This window comes from Sphaerodactylus townsendi, linkage group LG08 (assembly GCF_021028975.2).
Source record: "Sphaerodactylus townsendi isolate TG3544 linkage group LG08, MPM_Stown_v2.3, whole genome shotgun sequence".
Lineage (NCBI taxonomy): Eukaryota > Metazoa > Chordata > Lepidosauria > Squamata > Sphaerodactylidae > Sphaerodactylus > Sphaerodactylus townsendi.
The window spans coordinates 2204866-2226810 of NC_059432.1; the positions used below are offsets into that span (position 1 = coordinate 2204866).

General features: G+C 45.7%; 1 protein-coding gene across 1 annotated transcript in view; it reads right to left on the reverse strand.

The window, feature by feature from the left end:
* Window positions 1–21945, reverse strand: part of BMS1 (BMS1 ribosome biogenesis factor) — a 48057-nt gene that overhangs the window by 11031 nt on the left and 15081 nt on the right. Inside the window, exons 9-17 of the mRNA XM_048506684.1 lie at window positions 18302–18441; window positions 15995–16815; window positions 15331–15432; window positions 13195–13346; window positions 10767–10848; window positions 7758–7834; window positions 6615–6794; window positions 5860–6048; window positions 1801–1981 (exon numbers count right to left, since the gene is read on the reverse strand). Of these exons, the coding sequence (XP_048362641.1) occupies window positions 1801–1981; window positions 5860–6048; window positions 6615–6794; window positions 7758–7834; window positions 10767–10848; window positions 13195–13346; window positions 15331–15432; window positions 15995–16815; window positions 18302–18441 (1924 nt within the window). The remainder of the gene's footprint in view (window positions 1–1800; window positions 1982–5859; window positions 6049–6614; window positions 6795–7757; window positions 7835–10766; window positions 10849–13194; window positions 13347–15330; window positions 15433–15994; window positions 16816–18301; window positions 18442–21945) is intronic.

A 21945-nucleotide genomic window follows, 5' to 3' on the forward strand; every position in this document is an offset into this window, starting at 1 on the left:
CAATTATGGACTACAATTCCCATCAATTCCCTACAATTGGCCATGCTGGCAGGGGCTGATGGGAATTGTAGTCCATAACATCTGGAGGTTCGCCACCACTGGCCTAAAATGTAGCCCAGGGGTCTGCAACCAGATGTTCATGGCTGCGGCAACCTGCGGCTCTCCAGATGTTCATGGGCTACAATTCCCATCAGCCCCTGTCAGCATGGCAAATTGGCTGTGCTGGCAGGGGCTGATGGGATTTGTAGTCCACGAACATCTGGAGAGCCGCAGGTTGCAGATCCCTGGTGTAGCCAAATTTGTGAGTAAAATTAGAAAAATTTGGGCTAGTCATTTATAATTTCATCAGGGATATTTATACTTTAAGAATGCAAATGCTACTGGAAGGTTTTGTATTATTTTTAGCATTATTTTGTATTACATCTGTAGTATGTACTGTGGTGCTTTTATTCCCTGGTCTTGGACCACATAAATGAATAAATGGAACAACAGAGCATCTTTTGGCAGGCAGAGAGTCCCAGGTTCTGTTCCCGGCATCGCCAGCTCAAAAGGACCAGGCAATAAGTGACGAGACAGACCTCACCCTGAGACCTCAGAGAGCGGCTGCCAGTCTTAGCAAACAAGACTGACTGTGATGAACAAATGGCTCGATTCAGTGTTCAGCAGCTTCATATCCATACATGCGCGAAGCATATAACGGAGGGCACTTTGTTGCTTATAATGGAGGGTATAATGGAGGGCACTTTGCTGCTTCTGCTTTAGCTCTGGCAACACAAGTCTAAATGCTTATTCCTGATGCTGTTTCATAATAAAGAAACCATCTGAACACAGGGTCTCATGATTGAAGAAGAAGAAGAAGAAGAAGAAGAAGAAGAAGAAGAAGAAGAAGAAGAAGAAGAAGAAGAAGAAGAAGACGAAGACGAAGAAGAAGACGAAGACGAAGAAGAAGACGAAGAAGAAGAGGAGGAGGAGGAGTTTGGATTTATATCCCCCCTTTCTCTCCTGCAGGAGACTCAAAGGGGCTGACAATCTCCTTGCCCTTCCCCCCTCACAACAAACACCCTGTGAGGTAGGTGGGGCTGAGAGAGCTCCAAGAAGCTGTGACTAGCCCAAGGTCACCCAGCTGGCGTGTGTGGGAGTGTACAGGCTAATCTGAATTCCCCAGATAAGCTTCCACAGTTCAGGCGGCAGAGCTGGGAATCAAACCCGGTTCCTCCAGATTAGATATACGAGCTCTTAACCTCCTACGCCATGGCTGCTCCTTGAGACTTGTCTTTGGCTGCTATTACATAATCTAGGGACACAACACAATCCAGGGACACAACACAATATGATCTAGAGAAAACAAATCACACAAACTCATTTGTCACCGGGGTGCTGTGTGGTTTCCGGGCTGTATGGCCGTGTTCTAGCAGCATTCTCTCCCGACGTTTCGCCTGCATCTGTGGCTGGCATCTTCAGAGGATCTGATGCCAGCCACAGATGCAGGCGAAACGTCAGGAGAGAATGCTGCTAGAACTAACCGCTAACCGAGCTAACACTGCATTCGATACCATTGAAAGCCCAGCCGACAATACATTTGTCACCAATCAAGGTTTAGGCATGGACGCCTCTGGCCTGAGGAACAAGCAATTTCCCAGGCCCTTCCAGCCTCCTACAAAGAGACCTCTCTGCATTTTACACACCAGCCATTTCTCAGTATTTGGTTTAAGAAGTCAGGTTTTCCCCCAGAGGTTTTTTGCCCTTCGCCTCAGGCTGAAGATTTTTCCTTGCCCCAAAATGATGCAGATTTTTCCTTACCCCAAAACGATGCTCCACAATGCATATGCTGCGGTGTATACTTGAGCAACCTGTGGCGACTGTTGTGGTCCTCTATGTAATATATGGGGATGGTTTGAAACCTCCTCCAGCCCAAAGAGAGAATCAAAGGATCACGAGTCTTCAGTATTTTCTTATACCAGCGATGCTTTTTCAGACGCATCTAAGTAAGAGCGAGGCACAGTTTTATCCAAAGCAAGCCTCAGCATTAACGACCACCATTATCTCGGAATTCCCCACCCTGCCTCAGTAAAACCTTTACTGTACAGACGACCAGTGGCGCGTATCTTCTACATATATAAAAGGCAAGGCATATTGGCGATGACTTTTTAAAGAGATGTGCAGGCACGCAAGCAGAAGGGGGTAGGCCGCAGTGATGTAAATCAGTGCAAGGAGGAGCAGCAGTGGCGTAGGAGGTTAAGAGCTCGTGTATCTAATCTGGAGGAACCGGGTTTGATTCCCAGCTCTGCCGCCTGAGCTGTGGAGGCTTCTCTGGGGAATTCAGATTAGCCTGTACACTCCCACACACGCCAGCTGGGTGACCTTGGGCTAGTCACAGCTTCTCGGAGCTCTCTCAGCCCCACCTACCTCACAGGGTGTTTGTTGTGAGGGGGGAAGGGCAAGGAGATTGTCAGCCCCTTTGAGTCTCCTGCAGGAGAGAAAGGGGGATATAAATCCAAACTCCTCCTCCTCCTCCTCCTCCTCCTCCCTTCCCCCTCCTCCTCCTCCTCCTCCTCCTTCATCATCTCTATCATCATCATTGTGGACAACTCACGGTTTTCTAGCGCCCGCTGTATTCTTTTTGCATGGTGGGCTTTATTGCTAGCATAAAACACTGTACAATTCCAAGCTCCTCAGCAAAAGAATCAAACAGAACTGCCACAAAGATCAACCACATACATCCAGATTCCCCAACATGATGCTCTTGGGTGCCGTGGCACCTGTGGACACGTTTCCTGGTGCTCACCCAGGGTTTTGAGAAAGTGGGCAGGGCTAGGTGGGGCTGTGACCTAGCAGGGCTTCTGATTGGCTGTGGCCTAGCAGGGCTTCTGATTGGCTGTGCAAAGTTGCTCTGGCAGCACAAGGGTCTTCGGTTACTTACTTATTTGGCTGCTATTCCATATACAACAGTTCAACAGCTTATTATCTAATGCTCCACAGTGCCCAGATATACAAAAATGGGTAGGCCATTAAAGAGGAAAGGCAAGAAACCACTAAATAACTATTTAATCAAAAAAGGAAGACCAGCTGATTGAAAACTATCACTGTCCCCAACTGCAGGCTGAAGATTTGTACACAAGATAACATTTTAAAACAATGTCTTCATTTTTCGAGGAATCGCGTTAAACAGAGTTTCTCCCTGAAATGCTGAATTTACTACTAGAGTAGTAAATGAAATGGGTCTATCCTTGGATGCATTGGTTTTAATGAATGCCAATGAGCTAAAGCTGACTATCAAAAAGAGATTGTATGATCTCGAGTATAGCCACCTGATGCAGCAGGCTAATAAACGCTGCTCTCCCTTGCACTTGGGTATACCATTAAAACCCTATACCATGGCCAAGTATTTCCATTTGGTCTTAGAACCCAAATTGCGACGAGCCCTGACCCTTGCCAGGTGCAATATTCTCCCTTCAGCTACCACTCAGGGCAGAAAACAGAAAGTGCCTTTTAATGAAAGATTTTGTCCCTGCAGTTCAGCTGACGAAGAATCAATCCAACACGTGATATTACACTGCCCGTTACACAGTTTAGCCAGGAATAAATATCTAAACCCGTGGTTAAAACCCCCCATTGATAATATTAATCTATCAATTGTGGTAACGATGTTGGATTGTGGTTCTGCAAGTGTATTGGAAGCGCTGGCTAACTTTTTGTGCTCTGTCATCAGCAAACGGTTATAACTGTACTGGAGATTGTATCATTACACTGAGGTCGCCATTTTTCTGGTATATTGCTGCTGTTTTAATTATGCCACTAAAGGTTTATATATATATACTAGAGTTATGCATGACCTCACTTCCTGAGATTCACACCCTGCCTTTCTCTCCTGTAAGGAGACTCAAGGTGGCTTACAAACTCCTTTGTTAGGATAGAATTTATCCACGCAAAGATCTTACTGTCTTTGCAGTAAGAGAAATATATTCTTTAAGAGTAACATAATATTGTTCTTTTCATCTCCTTCTGTGAAGTTAACCCCCAACTCTTGCGGAAACACTGCCTCTTGAAAGGAGTCACCATTTTGCCATTCAAGACTTTGGGCTCTTTCTCAGCAGTTACTTCAGAATTATTTTGAGACTGAGATTGCAAAATTTAAATTTCCATTCACAGGAAACTTTCCCCAACCCTTTTGAGCTGTTTGCTAGCTGGAGATCAGAAAGGGTCTTTCAATTCTCATGTCCTCCTGTTTTTCCTCATTTTTCCATGGGGATCTAACTCTACCAGTTAAACTCCAAAAGGAGCCAAGTACAATAACTTTGAGCTTCCAATTAGTTTCTGATACCCCTTTACAACCAATGGAAGGGGGAGGTTCATCAACAGCTTGTTTCACAGGCAAAAGATAGATGAACTAAATCACCAGGGTACCAGCTGCAAAACTCAGCCAAAGCAGGTTTACATTGTGTGACTTGCCAGAAGCTCGTAAACATAAATTATGTCCTACCGGGAGGAGAGAAAAGCTTGTCAGAGGCAGAGAGCAGCCAAGTTGAAAGTTTCACCTAACATAAATCAGAGCCTTGAAAGCATAATCTCTTATATCTATATAAAATAGAGCTTCTACAGAAGCTTCTTAAAGATGCTGTTACGAAGTCCACTTGGTAAGAGCACTTTGGAGGGCACCAGAAGAGGGGTCTGTAGAGGGGTCTCAGAGGAGGTTTAGAAGGGTTCCCATGGTACCGAGGAGCACCGCATTGGGCCCCTGGTCTGCAATTTGGAAGTCAACCTGGTCCATAGACTTGACTGGCAGAAAAGAAACTAGGCCAGCAAAATAAGAACATAAGAACGAGCCTGCTGGATCAGACCAGAGTCCATCTAGTTCAGCACTCTGCTACTCGCAGTGGCCCACCAGGTGCCTTTGGAAGCTCACATGCAGGATGCGAAAGCAATGGCCTTCTGCGGCTGTTGCTCCTGATCACCTGGTCTGCTAAGGCATTTGCAATCTCAGATCAAGGAGGATCAAGATTGGTAGCCATAGATCAGTGATGGCGAACCTATGGCACGAGTGCCAGAGGTGGCACTCGGAGCCCTCTCTGTGGGCACGCGCACACAGAGTTTGTTATGGGGGGGCGGAAAATCACCCCCCACACACACACACACAAACATATATCTAGGCTGGCTTGGGGCACTGAGCCCGACATGCACGCACTGTGGTGAGCAGGGAGGGCTGGCGGGCCTGGTGCCTGTGCTCCGGGTAGTTGCTGCCCGAGGCGGGCGGGTGGTGCAGAGGAGGCAGAGATGCTAGAGAGGCACAGAGCAGTGCGCGCGGGACTTGCTGGAGGCTACAGCAGGCTGGCCCCTGCTTGAGCGGGTGGGGTGGAGGAAGAGGGAGCCGACCGTTTTTTTCCTAAACTAAAACCTCAGCGTTCAGGTTAAATTGCCGGGTTGGCACTTTGCGATAAATAAGTGGGGTTTGGGTTGCAATTTGGGCACTCGGTCTCATAAAGGTTCACCATCACTGCCATGGATGGACTTCTCCTCCATAAATCTGTCCAAGCCCTTTTTAAAGCTATCCAGGCTAGTGGCCATCACCACTTCCTGTGGCAGAATATTCCAAACAGAAAAGGAACTAGGCCAGCAAAATGCTGTAACAGAGGTTAAAAGAGAGTAAGAAAAACAGGATTAAAATGCTATCTTTGCAAAAGATATAGTTGACTAATATTCCAAGAAGCTGGTCATAAGAGCTTCTCCCACTCTCTGTTGAGCACTAAGCTACAAGTATTGGGGGGGGGGGGATACATTTGAACATGACAGAACACACCACGCACACTGGCACATGAGAAACTAATACTGGAACAAAGACCACACAACGTTGTGACTACATACCTGCACATACCCTACATTTCCTTCCGTGTTTCCCAGGCCACCCAAGATAATCGGATAGTGGGGGTCAAAATTCAGCACCAGTTCGCAGGGAACGTTTTCAATTTCTACCCGGACATACATTCCGGGTCGGAAGCCTTCGTACTGAACTCTGGTCGCGTCGTCTTGATCTTCAAACTCAGCCCGGTTAAGCTGTGCGATGGAAAGAGGCGAGGAAAAGGAACGACCGTGAAAACCAAAGAGGCAGAGTCCTAGCTTTTCACAGCCTGCTGAACACCCACCCTCCATCAGAACACTGCTCCAGCTTGCTTCTGAATACGGGGGTTTCCCTTCTATCAAACCTGGCCCACATTTTATGTGTTGCGGGTTTTCCAGGCTTGGTGGCCGTGGTCTTTGCTCCTAACATTTCGCCTGCGTCTGTGCCGGGCATCTTCAGGGGCATGGTGCACAGGATTACACCATTTGAAGTCTGACTGGTTTTCATTTGGTGCAGCGATGAGTGGTTAATTCTAGGATAAGGCTTAATTCTGCTTACGCAAGATGTCAGCTTTGCTTTGTTCAAGGGTCAGCCTTTTGAACTCAAGTAGGGACAGACGCTTTCCTTGCATGTGAGAAATCAAATAATGACCTAAGCTTCTAAGAAGGAATTTCTCTGTTGTTTGCCTCCATCTATTGAACCCAAACGTTTCTCCCTGCTGCATATTAATTTAATGTTCTCGCCCCCGACACCTGATCTCCCTCAAGTGGGACGTTCCTACCTGCGCCTGTCGTAGCATCTCCCCTTTCAGATCGTCGAAGTAAGTGGCATCCCCTTCATCGTATTCAGCATCAAACATCGCCTTCAGTTTCCGCTTCTTATCCATGCGCTGCTGCTTCTTCTCCTCGTCTTCCTCACAACTTTTTCCCTCGTCATCCGCTTTCACCTCTTCGCTTTCCACCTAATAAAAAGGAGGGGGGGGGAGAGAGAGAATTCGTCTCATTCGATATTTTTTTCAAAATGCCTACAAGGCAACTGGACAAGAGCTTGTCTTGCCATTCACGTACGGAGACAAAGAAAGATATTTTCGTGTATAATGCGACACTGTACCTATTATGACAAGTTCAGGGGGAAGGGGTTACTTCTTAAAAAGGAGACACAAATGAGGCCACATTTTGGACAGAAGAAGAAGAAGAAGAAGAAGAAGAAGAAGAAGAAGAAGAAGAAGAAGAAGAAGAAGAAGAAGAAGAAGAAGAAGAAGAAGAAGAAGAAGAAGAAGAAGAAGAAGAAGAAGAAGAAGAAGAAGAAGAAGAGGAGGAGGAGGAGGTGGAGGAGGAGGAGGAGGAGGAGGAGGAGGTGGTGGAGGAGGAGTTTGGATTTATATCCCCCTTTCTCTCCTGCAGGAGACTCAAAGGGGCTGACAATCTCCTTGCCCTTCCCCCCTCACAACAAACACCCTGTGAGGTAGGTGGGGCTGAGAGAGCTCCAAGAAGTTGTGACTAGCCCAAGGTCACCCAGCTGGTGTGGGTGGGAGTGCACAGGCTAATCTGAAGTCCCCAGATAAGCCTCCACAGCTCAGGCGGCAGAGCTGGGAATCAAACCCAGTTCCTCCAGATTAGATACACGAGCTCTTAACCTCCTACGCCACTGCTGCTCCCTGCCCACTTTTCTCAACCGTAAGGAGTCTCAAAGTGGCTTACAATCACCTTCCCTTCCTCTCCCTACAACAGGCACCTTGGGAGGCAGGTGGGGCTGAGAGAGTTCTGAGAGAACTGTGACTGGCTCAAGGTCACCCAGCAGACTTCGTACAGTGGAGAGGGGAAACAAACACAGTTCACCAGATTAGAGTACATTGGTCTTAACAACCACACCACGCAGGTTTACTATAGCGGATTTACACAAAGGAAAGTGATTCTTTACAAACCTCATCTCCTTGATTGGTCGTTCTGCCTTTGTGTACGGTTCCCGTTTCCAGGTCTTCAAAATCGCCATACAGCTCTTCTGTAAAAAGCGGGGGGGGGGGGGGAAGTTTTTTAAATGCTCACAATAAACTATCGGGTTTTCTTGTGTAATCATCTGGCATCTCGTCAAAATTTCCAGCCATATGCAAATGGCAAGGTATCCGCTATCACTTCAAGCTCCTGTCAAACTAATTCGTTTGGAGGACTTTAAGGAGATTTGACCACCTGACTGGTCCGCAACAGAAAACCGTCAGCACTGCTGGGGGGCTGACACATCCATTAAGATGGGAGGGGCCGTGGCTCAGTGGCAGTGGCATTCTTCCGACGACGGAAGAATAGAAGACGAAAATACAGCATTTATTTGTTATGGACAAGCAAGCTCACCAAATTGCACTTTTACCAGCAGAGAAATACAGAACCAACTGGCAGCTTTGGATAAAACATATATCAGAAGCAAATGACATCAAATTTCTTCCAGTTGAATATTAATTGATTGTTAGATAAGTTTTTTATGTTACTGAATGCTACATGACGAAACTAATATATAGGTGAACAATAAGTTCACAGATTAGAAGGACTATAATAGAAATTGAAAATGTTTAGCGGAAAGTTGATATATAACAACAACAACCTTTATTTGGCATTTAAAAATAGGTTCTAGAGCATTGCCAGACATTTTTGAAATACAAATCAAGAGTACATTCAAAGCACAGACAGGAAGACTATATAGCAGTATACCTTACTTAGAAAGTTCTGTCACTTGTAAAAGAAATTTTGCTACTTTTTCCAAGAGCACGACATCTGTGTTGTTTAACAGAAGCTCCACAACAGAGCAGTCAGAGTCAATTTCAGATTTGTCTAGGGCCAGCCTGGGAGAGAAATTCCTAATGCCCACATATTTCGGACAGTCAAGAACAATGTGAGCAAGAGTCTCCACTTGATTTTTACAGTGTGGACAAACCCGATCCTGGAGAGGGATGGATAAGTAGCAACCCTTTGTAATGGCCAATGGGAAGGTAAAGTTGATATATATAGAATAGGAGAAATGAAACTTAAGATAGTGTAACATTTAGTATTATATAGTAAGCTTAATAATATATAGAATTTGAGGAAAAGGCAGGTTATGATCTGCACCTGAAGGTGAAGTCACAATGAATTAAGCTAGAAATTAATTCAAATTTAATAACCGAGAAATACAACATCTTAAACTATAACTGTATGTAATCATGTAACTATTTCTTTTTCGGTCTCTCCCAACTCTCCAAATATTTTTCTTTTACTTGAGTCCTGGTTTTCATTAGATTCTGATATAATAAGTATAAAGTAAAGAAATTTAGTTATTATATATACAAGACAAGAAATGATAAAATTATTTTGATGGCTGAAATGGAGGCTTTTTACATTTTCCTTTTCGTATTTATTGTATCTATTGATTCTGTGTAACTTTGCCTGAAAATTTTCTAATAAAGAATTTTTTTTTAAAGCATGCAGGAGGTCCCAGGTTCGATCCTGGGCATCTCCAGTTAAAAGGACCCGGCAGCTGGTGATGCCAAAGACCTCAACCAAAGACTCTGGAGAACGGCTGCCAGCCAGAGCAGATGATACTGATGCTGATGAAATGGTGATCTGATTCAATAGAACACAGATGACTCCAGTTCATACAAAATCAGAGATTCGACCCATCTTCTTTGATATAGACTTGAGTCTCTGATGTTATATGGACTGGACTCATATGCATTAGGGAAGTGGATTATTGTTTCGGGTTGTGGGTTTTGTGTATGTAGAAGAAGAAGAAGAAGAAGAAGAAGAAGAAGAAGAAGAAGAAGAAGAAGAAGAAGAAGAAGAAGAAGAAGAAGAAGAAGAAGAAGAAGAAGAAGAAGAAGAAGAAGAAGAAGAAGAAGAAGAAGAAGAAGAAGAAGAAGAAAAAGAAGAAGAAGAAGAAAAAGAAGAAAAAGAAGAAAAAGAAGAAGAGGAGGAGGAGGAGGAGTTGTTGTTGTTGTTGTTGTTGTTGTTGTTGTTGTTGTTGTTTGGATTTATATCCCCCCTTTCTCTCCTGCAGGAGACTCAAAGGGGCTTACAATCTCCTTGCCCTTCCCCCCTCACAACAAACACCCTGTGAGGTAGGTGGGGCTGAGAGAGCTCCGAGAAGCTGTGACTAGCCAGCTGGCGTGGGTGGGAATGTACAGGCTAATCTGAATTCCCCAGATAAGCCTCCACAGCTCAGGCGGCAGAGCTGGGAATCAAGCCCAGTTCCTCCAGATTAGATACACGAGCTCTTAACCTCCTACGCCACTACGCCACAAGAACATGTGGATTGAGAAATTTCTGTGCAGCTGAGGCGTAGAAGGTTTTTCCTTGCTATATTTCCTACTGGTTCCACAACACCGTATTTGTGTTTGTTGTTTGGTATTACTGATTCAATATAAGGCAGTTTCAAGTATTCAAGTACTGTGCAAGGGAGCCAACAAAACTGTAGATCATGTTCTCAGCTGCTGCAAAAAGATTGCCCAGACCGAGCACCAACAGAGGCACAACTCAGTGGTAATCGGCACCCTTGGTGCCATTCCAAAAACACCAGGGCAGCACTTGAAACATCTTCAAATTGCCAAAACTCAGATTCAAAAGGCAGTCCTGCTGGGATCCACAAGAATACTACGCCAATATATTACAACTTCCCAGGCTTCTGGCTGAGGCTCAAATTGTAACGAAAGGCCAACGACCACTAAAGAATTGGCAACTGGGACATTAAACAAAATTAAATAATAATAAATGTTTTTCCACTTTGGGAAATCATTTTTACCATTCAGTGGCTACAAACCGCCCCATTCCGCAGCCTATTCCAAACCCAGTGCCCTCAGTAAAACGACGAGGTAAGTTTTCCACAAGTCCTTCCAATATCAGAACTCGCTCAGAAACATTTTCAACCGAACCATTCAAAGAGAAGAGCTGCCGAAGAAAAGCGTCTGCCTTACCGTCGTCTTTCAACAGCGTTGCTGCATCTTTATCGGCTTCCCAGTTTCCGGTCACAAAGCAGTCCCGGATACTGTCCATAACCTGCCGAAACAGGAGAGCTCGTCAATACGCCTCTTACTCGTTCCAGCAAAGGAACTGCGCTATGCCTGATCCCTGTTAGCAGCAATCATTTTATTATGGAGCCTACAAAACTAAACGTTTTGAACTATGGTTAGTTAGTTATTCTCAATTAATTAGCAATCTCTTCTTGGAACTTCTGCTGCACCAGGTCAGCGGTCCATTTTTGGCTGCTGCGTTGAGCAAAAGACTCTAATCTGGTGAACTGGATTTGTTTCCCTGATCTTACACGGGAAGCCTGTTGGGTGACTGTGGGCCAGTCCCAGTTCTCTCAGAGCTCTGTCAGCCTCACCTACCTCTCAAGATGTCTGCTGCTGGGGAGAGGAAGGGAAAGGATTTTGTAAGCAGCTTTGAGACTTCTTACAGGAAGACTTACAGGAGACTTCTTATAAATCCAAACTCCTCCTCCTCCTCTTCTTATACCCCGCACTTTTCTACCTTTAAGGAGTCTCAAAGAAGAGCTGGTTTTTATACCCCTCTTAAGGAGTCTCAAAATGCCTTACAATCACTTTCCCTTCACCTCCGCACAACAGGCACCTTTAATCTTTAACACAACAACCTTTATTAGGCATTTGAAATAGTCTCTAGAGCGTTACCAGACATTTATGAAGTACAAATCGAGAGTACATTCAAAACGCAAACAGAAAGACTGTAAATAGCAGCATACATTACTTCGAAAGTTCTGTCACTTGTAAAAGAAATTTTGCTACTTTTTCCAAGAGCATGACATCTGTATTGTTTAACAGAAGCTGCACAACAGAACTGTCAGAGCCTCCTTCAGATTTGTCTAGGGTCAGCCTGGGAGAGAAATTCCTAATGCCCACATATCTCGGACAGTTGAGCATAATGTGAGCAAGAGTCTCCACTTGGTTTCTACAATGTGGACAGACCCGATCCTGGAGAGGGATGGATAAGTAACGAACCTTTGTAATGGCCGATGGATCTGGCCCTTGTGATAATCCATCTCTGGACAACAGGCACCTTGTGAGGTAGGTGGGGCTGAGAGTCCTGAGAGAACTGTGACTGGCCCAGCAGGCTTCATGTGGAGGAGCAGGAAATCAAACCTCCTGGTCAGAGTCCTCCAGCAGAGTGTGGAACTGGGAATGTCAGATTGTAAACCCCCCCCCTTTTTTTCCCGACAACTGGGGCCCTGCTGTTCCCTCTTAGAGGAGTTTTAGTTGTTGGGTTAGTTGTTGGGCACTATCCCCTGCTTGAAATGTTATATTAGGATGGAACGCTGTTTTAATGTACACCAAGACGGAACGTTGTTTTAATGTACACCAGGATGGAATGCTGTTTTAATGAACGCTGTTCTAATGAATGCTGTTTTAATGTGCACCAGTACTGAATGTACGGTGTTTATTATTATTATTTGATGTTGTTTGTTTCTCTGTTGTGAACCGTCCTGAGCCCTTCGGGGTGGGCGGTATATAAGTTGAATAATTAATCAATCAATCAATCAATTAATTAATAAAGGATGTGAAAGAACAGTGTCTGGCCCAAGGTCACTGAAGCAAGCTTGCAGGGCAGAGCATTCAAAGCTGGGTCTCCCAGAAGAATGGCAAACCTTTTCGAGACCGACTGTGCCCAAACTGCAACCCAAAACCCACTTATTTATCGCAAAGTGCCAACATGGCAATTTAACCTGAATACTGAGGTTTTAGTTTAGAATACACGGTTGGCTCCAAGGCGCACGTTACTTGGGAGTAAGCTTGGTGGTAGTCGGTGGCTTTGCTTTGAAGCAACTGTGCAACGCTTCAAACGGGTGAATCACGACCCTAGGCGGGTTTACTCAGAAGCAAACCCCATTGCCAGCAACTGAGCTTACTCCCAGGTAAAGGATCACGCTTTCGTTCTTCCCATGAAAATCAATAAGGTTTACCAGTGCTTAACAGGGTTACCTACACTGCTTTCCCAAAACTAGATCTTAGGATTAATGCTAATAATCTCCCTGAAATAATTACATTATTATCACATGACGAACTCTGTGCACGCGTGCCCACAGAGAGGGCTCTGAGTGCCACCTCTGGCACCCATGCCATAGGTTCGCCACCACTGCTCTAACCACTTAACCATTGTGTCCTGCTGGCTGGCTGAGAGTGCCTCCTTCTGCCAGGTTTCGCCAGTTTCAGTTGGAGAAGACCAGTCTGCAGTGCACTCTCAGATGTATACACAGGGGATTTTTATTTTAATTTTCCTGGTTTGACGGGATTGTTAAGGTTTGTGGTGCTTACGAGCCACAAGCTCACCCCCTCTACATTTCGAAGAGCATCGAGAACAAAACTCAAAAACAGAAAGACAAAGAACTACCTCATCTAAGTCCCAATCTTTGGGGGCTTCCGCTGGGAATTTAGAGCAGTCGAGGGCGTCGGCTTTTCGCTTGGATTCCTTGTCGGGGCGACTGACGTGGAACAAGCCACCGAGCTCTTCTGTGTCGCCTTCATCCTCCTCCTCTTCAGCCACTGAACAAAGCAGCACCGAAAAACAATACAATGCCTGAGTTGCAATGTTTTCAATGCTTCACGCAGCAGCCTTGCAGCATTTCCAGCAACAAGGGAACACCCTAGAACAGACCTGGGCATTATACGGCCCGCGGGCCACATCCGGCCCGCCAGATGACCCTGACTGGCCCCCCTGCCATGCTGGGGAGCAAGGCGCCTTTGAAAGCCCCGCAGAAGCCGGTTGCCTTGGCTGCCGGCTTCTGCGGGGCTTTCAAAAGCGCCTCGCCCCCCTGCCTTTTGGCCCGGCCCTCCACAATATTTTCTGTTTCTTATGCGGCCCCATGGAAAAAATAATTGCCCACCCCTGCCCTAGAAATATTAGACCTGGTAGCTCTTTTATCAGATGGACCACAGAAGAGTAAGCCTATGAAATCAGGAAATTCACCTCTTTTAAGTCGGTCTGCTCTCTATGTCAGGAGTCTGAGCTTCAGATTAATGACAACTGACGTCTATTGTGGGTTCTCTGACTTCAGTGATCCATGTAAACAGAAGTAGAGAAGCTGCTGAAATCTAGAGGGCAGCCAGATATGGGGGCTTTTTAGCAATTTAGTCCTGGCACACATATGTTTGCTTGCCCAAAGTGGCTTGGGACTGCGGTGTCTGAAGGACTGCCGTCTCCCAAACATTGCAGCCGAGGAATTAAGAACACAAGGAGAGGCTCTCCTGATTGTTCCACCAATAAAAGCTCGCCTGGTGGGTACACAAGGCAGGGTCTTTTCAGTGGCAGCCCCACAATTACGGCATAATCTCCCAAGGGAGGTACATCTGGCCTCCTCACTATTGATCTTCAGGAGGCATGAGGCGAGAGGCATAAGAAAAAAACAATTTTGCAGAGCGCGACCCCAACGTGATTATATGTTAAGAGCATTGAGGAAAAAAATCCCTGCACTTTGCTTAACAGCCTTGAAGGTTTCACGAGGCCAGTAATTATCTAGATTCTGGCTAGCTGTTGCTGTTATTGTGTTAAAAAAGATAAAAATAATTACTGTGTTCCTATGTACCTGTATTGTATAAAAATTGCTTTGAAATAATTTTTCAACACTGCTATGATGTTATAAAATTCCTTGTGATTTCTTAGTCTTCAGCCTGGTGGGTACAAATTTTCTCTTATCGTTATTAGTTTTATTTAGCCTGCATTTGACTCAGTTAGCTTTTTAATGCTTTATTTATATTGTAGGCCACCTTGAATTCCACAAAGGAGAAAGGGGGGTAATAAATGTTTCTAAATGAATGAATGAATGAATGAATGAATGAATGAATGAATGAATGAATGAATGAATGAATGAATGAATGAATGAATGAATGAATGAATGGATAGGAATCAGGCCACCAGGCCAGGGAAGCTGGAACTGGGAAACCACTGGATCCTGATGCCTTTCATACAGTCAGGGTCATACAGAGGTTAAAGTGTTGGCCTGTGATCTGGAAGACACAGGTTCAAATCCCCAACTCTGCCATGGAAGTTCACTGAGTGATCTTGGTCTCCCTCAGCCTTAACTACTTCGCAGGGCTGTTGTGAGATTAAGAACGAGGAGAGCAGAAAGGTGTTCTAAGCTGCTTTAGATCCCCATCAGGGAGAAAAGCAGGCTACAAACATCACCGTTAAAAACACGATACAATAAAAATAACTCAGGTGTGTATAGACAAGAGCCTTGGAAAAAGGTTACACACTCACAACTTTGGCCTGTCATAGGTTTTCTCCTCTGTCCTCCACAGGCCTGTTCCGTTAGCTCAGGGGTGTCCAACTCTGGCATCCCAGGTGTTCATGGACTACGATTCCCATCAGCCCCTGCCAGCATGACCAATCAGGAATTCCCATCAGCCCCCTGGCAAGGGGCTGATGGGAACTGTAATCTATGAACACCTGGAGCACCAGAGTTGGACACCCCTGCATTTGCCCCTTTCCAGAATCCGAGAGTGCAAAGTGTTTTGGTTTTTTATTTACCTGTCCCATAAATAAGTTTACGGAGACTGGGAGCCGACTGCTGTTGTCTGAGAAACGTTTCCGCTGCTTTTTGAGTAAGGTCTTCTTTCCATTTGAGAGCACCTGAAAGAAAAATATAAAGTCACCTATATGACTGCATTACTTTGGAAGTAGCTTTTGTGGGGGAGGGAATTCCACCTCTAACATCTGAATTGCAACCACTTGTATTCACCTCCAAAAGTATTTTACTCTCTCCTGTTCCTACTTCAGCTTGCGTTGCCTTGGGGCTTTTCCATACACTCTGAATAGCGTGCTTCCAATTCACTTTAGCAATCATTTGTGAATGAATTTTGCCATTTCACACAATAAAATCCAGTTAAAAAGTTCGTCGGAAGTGGAAAGAAAGTACATTCATTATTCAGTGTGTGAGAAAGTGCCTTAAATCTCATCACCCCTGAGCTTTCTTTCGCTAGAAAACTATAAGCATAATGTAAAACATGAAGACTCAGCATGAGACAGCAATGGTGTAGCTACCAGGGGACGGGGTGGGGACCGGCACACCAGGCGGAGCCATTGGGGTCATGTGGGGGCGGAAAATCGCTCCCCACACCCCTCCTCCTTCCCCCCAGCCCCATCCCGTCCCCAGTTTGTCTAATGCAGAAATTAGACAAAGTAAAGAACGTACCAGCTGTGTCAGCAGAAAAGTCACAGGCTTCTTCATATTCCTCTTCACCTTTCAACAGACCTTCAACATCCTCCTCCTCTTGTATGGACTTTGATTCCGGGTTCTTACTTCCAATGCTCTGCACTTCGGACTCCAGAATATCTTCTCCGCTGGACTCTTCAGCATCTGAGTCTTCCACTGACCCGCCTTCCTCCTCCTCCTCCTCCTCCTCCTCCTCCTCCTCCTCCTCCTCCTCCTCCTCCTCCAAGGAGAAGTATTCTTCTGACTCGAATCCCGATGCTTCTTCAGCTTCGCCATGTTCAGAATCAGTAGTGGGAACCAACTTTTTGCTTAGGTGTCCTGATTCTCCACTGCTCTTGTTGGTTTCACAGGACCTGGGCCTGCTGGACAGATCTGTATTTCTGGCTGTCGATTCAGAATCCGTAGCCTTCTCCTCCTCCTCCTCCTCGCTTGCATGTCCTCCACCACCTGCACCTTCCATTCCCTCATTCAGGACAGCTTCTCCTTCATCACCAGAACTCAGCTCCAGATCATCGTCACTGTCGGCAAAAGCGGGCAGCTCTCCCGTAGTCATTTGTCCCGTCTCTTTTTTAAGAGGTTTGCAAGTTCTCTCAACCAGGTCCTGTTCTGGGAGATCTTGACCGCCTGGTTCTTCATGCACTTCCTCCTCTTCCTCATCCATAGACATTCTTTCCTCCTCTTCCTCTTCCTCCTCCTCGCTTTCCTCATCTTCCTCCTCTTCATCTTCAAACACTGCTTTCCGACGCATCCGCCCAGTGAGCGTGTCCATTTTCTTCTCTTCTTTAGGCACGCTGAACATCCTTCCCAAAAGAAACACAAACCAAAAAAACCCTAATCAATCAATCTTTATTACAGTTAACATTGTTATTAGGATGATATTGTTTTGCTTGTTATATTTTAATATAAGATGTACAGTTTTTGCACTTATTTGTACCTTTGCACTTTCACCATTAAAATTGCAATTCAGGCTGATTTGTTATAATTATTGACGGGGGGGGGGGCACAGTGGTCTTTCTCCTTTTCCTGTAGCTGCTACACTGTATCCATTTTCTTCATGCTGTGACATGATCAAACCAACCTGCATAGCTGAGCCCTGCTGTTGGAAAACTATAAGATTACAGTACACTCTACACGAACAGTGGTTCAATTTGGCATTCAGATTGCCAGACCATCAGCTCTCCCATGGCCAATTGGCCATGCTGGCAGGGGCTGATAGGAATTGTAGTCCATAACATCTGGAGTGCCAAAGGTTCGCCACTACTGTGTCTAGTAAGACAACCTCAGGATTCATTAGGCCTATTTTGTAGCACACACGGTCCTGTGACGTACTTTAAGTGCTGCTGCACAAAAATTAATTATTAGCAGAAAATCCACCTAGACCTAGGCTTATTACCCCAATCTCTTTCAGCCATATCCCATCCATTTTGAGTGCACTAGGCTAGGGTATTTCAAAAGCTCAGACTAAATGGCTTAGACCCTATGCAATTACTGGAGCTGGGTCAGCGTCAAGCTACGGTAAGACTTTGATCTTCCAATGCTTCAATGACACTGAATTGCAGAGTGAGTCTGAACTCCCCACACCGGAATGCAGACCCTTCAAAACACGGACAGGAACACTTCCTGCTCCCGATGTATCTTCGATCACGCTGCCTAAACTTCGTTGGGCCTTTTCGAGAGCACGCTTTGATGCTCTCTCCTGAGCTGGAGGGATTCAAAATACACCGTTGGGTTTGCCCCAGGCACCATCCCCCACCCCCCACCCCCCGTCATGGCCAGATCTGGATGGCCCAGCCGAGCACAATCTTGTCAAATCTCAGAAGTTAAGCAGCATAAGCTGTGAGGGCCCCCCAAGGGTGCTTTCAAAAATTAAGGCGTTTCTGTTGGATGCCCTGACTAGATGGGCCAGTCTGATCTTGGACAGTGAAGCAGGGTCAGCCCACGTTAGTACTTGGATGGGAAACCAGCAGGGAAATCAGGGGCTGGTATGGAAAGGCCTTGCCTCTGTCTCTTGCCTTGAAAACCCTACAGCCGTGGTGGCAAACCTTTGGCACTCCAGATGTTATGGACTACAATTCCCATCAGCCAATTGGCCATGCTGGCAGGGGCTGATGGGAATTGTAGTCCATAACATCTGGAGTGCCAAAGGTTCGCCACCACGGATCTAGAGATTTGAGTCCTAACTTTGGGGCAAACCTGGAAGTTGGAAAGCAGAAGTTCTGCCCGCTGCGGGGGACTTCACAACACACACATGAACACAGAGGAAGACACGCGAACAGTGTGACTCACTTTTGGCTTTCAATATCCTCAGTCCCTATTGGCTTGGAATCCATGAAGAGAGAGACTTTGCTGGAAGCCATCTTGGCATCAATGGTCGAGTGTGCAGAGATGAGGCTCTGGACCAGTTCGTGATTTGGTCTCGTTTCATCCTGGAAAACCAAAAAGGCTTCATTCACTGTTTACTTCTTGGCTCTCTTTTGCCAATTCCATACACTTGGATTCCCCAAACTTCCTCTGAAATTCTGACATTGTGGAGAGTGTGGCCGCAAAATGGAGGCAGTGGTTTTAAAAATTTGCACTGCCAATCAAATCTCTAATGGCCAATAAAAAGCCTTGCTGGGAAAAAGCCCCACCCACTTTCTAAAGACTCAGTGGGTATCAGGAAAGGGTTGGCAGCTACCCCGGCACCCACGGGCCCCACTTTCGGGACCCGTGCCATCAGCTATCAACGGAAATACTGCTCTACTGCTCCCATTGCTAACCGTTAAGAATTCTATGGGATATGTTTTTGTTGTGTTGCAATTTTTTGCCCGCTTTGAAACAGGTCTATCAGAAGGAGATGACACACAGCCACTAGGTGATTGCAGCTCACACCTCACTGTGGAGGAACATGAGGTGAGGCAAGTTTTGAGGGCTGTGAATCCAAGGAAGGCTGCTGGACCGGATGGTATTCCCGGTCGGGTGTTAAAGGAATGCGCTAACCAACTGGCTGGTGTTTTTATTGGGATCTTTAATCGATCTTTATCCCAGTCCACCATTCCATCTTGTTTGAAAGCTTCCACCATTGTTCCACTACCAAAGAGATTTCCTGCTGACAATCTTCAGGATTATAGACCAGTGGCACTCACCCCCATCATCATGAAGTGTTTTGAAAAACTGGTCCATAGGCATATTAGTTCTTGCCTTCCAGATACATTTGATAAACATCAGTTCGCATATCGGACTAATAGATCTACGGAGGATGCCATTGCCATTAGCCTCCACACAGCTTTGACGCATCTGGAACAGCAGGGGAATTATGTGCGAATGCTCTTTATGGCATGGACTTTAGTTCCGCATTTAATACAATCTCGCCACAAAGACTGGTGACAAAACTTGTGGACCTTGGACTCTCACATTCAATCTGTTTGTGGATTAGGGACTTCTTGTCTGGACGTTCCCAGAGGGTTAGACTGGGAAATCGGGTTTCCTCAGTTCTTACTCTAAATATGGGAACGCCACAGCGCTGTGTGTTGAGTCCTTTACTGTTCACCCTTTATACATATGATTGTACTCCTGTCTATCATAGTAACACCATTATCAAATTTGCTGATGACACAACGGTGGTGGGGCTCATCTCTGGAGGATGAGTCTGCCTATCGGAATGAAGTGGACCGACTGCTCATGGTGCAGGGAAAATAACCTGGTTCTTAACACTAACAAGACAAAGGAGCTCATAGTGGACTATAGAAGGAATAGCTCAGAAATTCAGCCCTTGACTATAAATGGAGATCAAGTGGAGCGGGTGGCTAGTTTTAAATTTCTGGGCGTTATGATTAAAGAGGATTTGACCTGGGGAGTACAGACTGCCGCGGTGGTTAAGAAAGCCCAGCAAAGACTGTACTATCTGAGACTTTTAAGGAAGCAGCAACTGGATGGAAAACTCCTGGTGTCCTTTACCGCTGTGCTATAGAGAGTGTCCTAACCTACTGCATCTGTGTATGGTTCTCCAGTTGCACAGTGGCGAATAGGAAGGCGCTCCAAAGGGTGATCACCACTGCACAAAGGATTATTGGCTGCCCTCTCCCCTCCTTGGAAGAAATCTATAATGCCCGAAGCCTAAATAAAGCCCAAAATATTCTGAGGGACCCGTCTCATCCAGCACACTCTCTTTTTAAACTGCTACCATCTGGCAGACGATACAGGGCCCTCAGAACTAGGACAAAGAGGTTTAGAGACAGCTTCTACTCTAGAGCTGTGGCTATGCTAAACTCCGCTGCTTCATATTGATGTATTTGGGGCTGTGTAGGGATGGGTGGAGGATGATGATGTATGAGTCTGAAATTGTGTGCATCGAGGAATGCTGCTGTAAATTTCGTTGTGCGTGCACAATGACAATAAAAATGCTTATGCTTATGCTTATGCTTATGCTTATGAAGTAGAAGAGCAAATAATAGGGAAGAGAAGTGAGCGAGTTGTTTGGTAGAGCTTCACTAGATAACAAATAAATTTACACTAAATATAGGAACAGCAAACTCTATCCATGCGAGTGCTCAGTCTAGGTGTCTGTGCAGTCTATATCAGTGATGGCGAACCTTTTCAAGACCGAGTGCCCAAATTGCAACCCAAAACCCACTTATTTATCGCAAAGTGCCAACACGGCAATTTAACCTGAATACTGAGGTTTTAGTTTAGAATACACGGTTGGCTCCGAGGCATGTGTTACTCGGGAGTAAGCTTGGGGGTAGTCGGAGACTTTGCTTTGAAGCAACCGTGCAACTCTTCCAATGGGTGAATCGTGACCCTAGGAGGGTTTACTCAGAAGCAGGCCCCATTGCCCGCAACTGAGCTTACTCCCAGATAAAGGATCGTGCTTTAGTTCTTCACATGAAAATCAGTGGGGTTTAACAGCGCTTAACAAGGTTACCTACACTGCTTTCCCAAAACTAGGTCTTAAGTTTAATGCTAATAATTGAGTCCAGCGGCCCAGGCCAGCCTAGATGGTGGGGAGATGGGGGCAACTTTGTTTGCGTGTGCCTACAGAGAGGGCTCTGAGTGCCACCTCTGGCACCCGTGCCATAGGTTCGCCACCACTGGTCTATATGCAGTCTCCCTTTTTTGCCAGAAGAAGAGAGATCTTTCCAAAAGCTTATGTGATTCCAGACATGTGACTTCAGAAGTTAACTCTGGCTTGACTGAACGAAGCAGGCACTTCTAAAATCCTAACAGGTTTTTTTAAAGAGAGGTACATGAAGGACCTTGATTTTCCCTTTGGCAAACTGAAACAAAGCCAAATCTTCTTAGAAATTATACCCTTTTCTTGGTTAGTACCCTTGTACCAGCACAGCAGCTGACCACCTTAATATCAGGAAAGGTATCAGTGAGCACCTGGGACCTCTCACCTGCTATTTCACCTGCAAAAAGTATTCCTGTTTTATTTCCAATAAATGCAATTCCTGCCTGGCGGGGCAACTCATGAGTAAAAACAGTCATATTTTAAGTGCTGGTTTGCACAACACATGTGTTTGCCTGTGTAGAAATCATTCCCCTGTCAGGGAAGAAAGGAGCCCTGCGGCACAGAATGGCAAGCTGCAGAACCAAAGTCGGTTTCAGGCCGTCTGTTCAAGGTTGACTCCTTCAATATGCTAACCTTTACTGAAACTTTTGCCCTCATTAAAGAGAGACTGTTAGCAATGGACTATCAACAACTGCAGAGCTTGGCAAATAAATCTTGTTCACCAACAAATATGTCAATTCCTTTCACGCAGGGATACCCAGCCTATTATATTACAGCGCTCACAAATCCCATACACAGGAGAGCCTATGTGCTGGCTAGATTTAACATCATGCCATCTCCGCTACATAGAGGAAGACTTAAAGGTCTTCCAAGCGATAAGAGGTTCTGTACCTGTAGCATAGGACAGCTGGATTCCATCCCACACATTCTCCTGAAC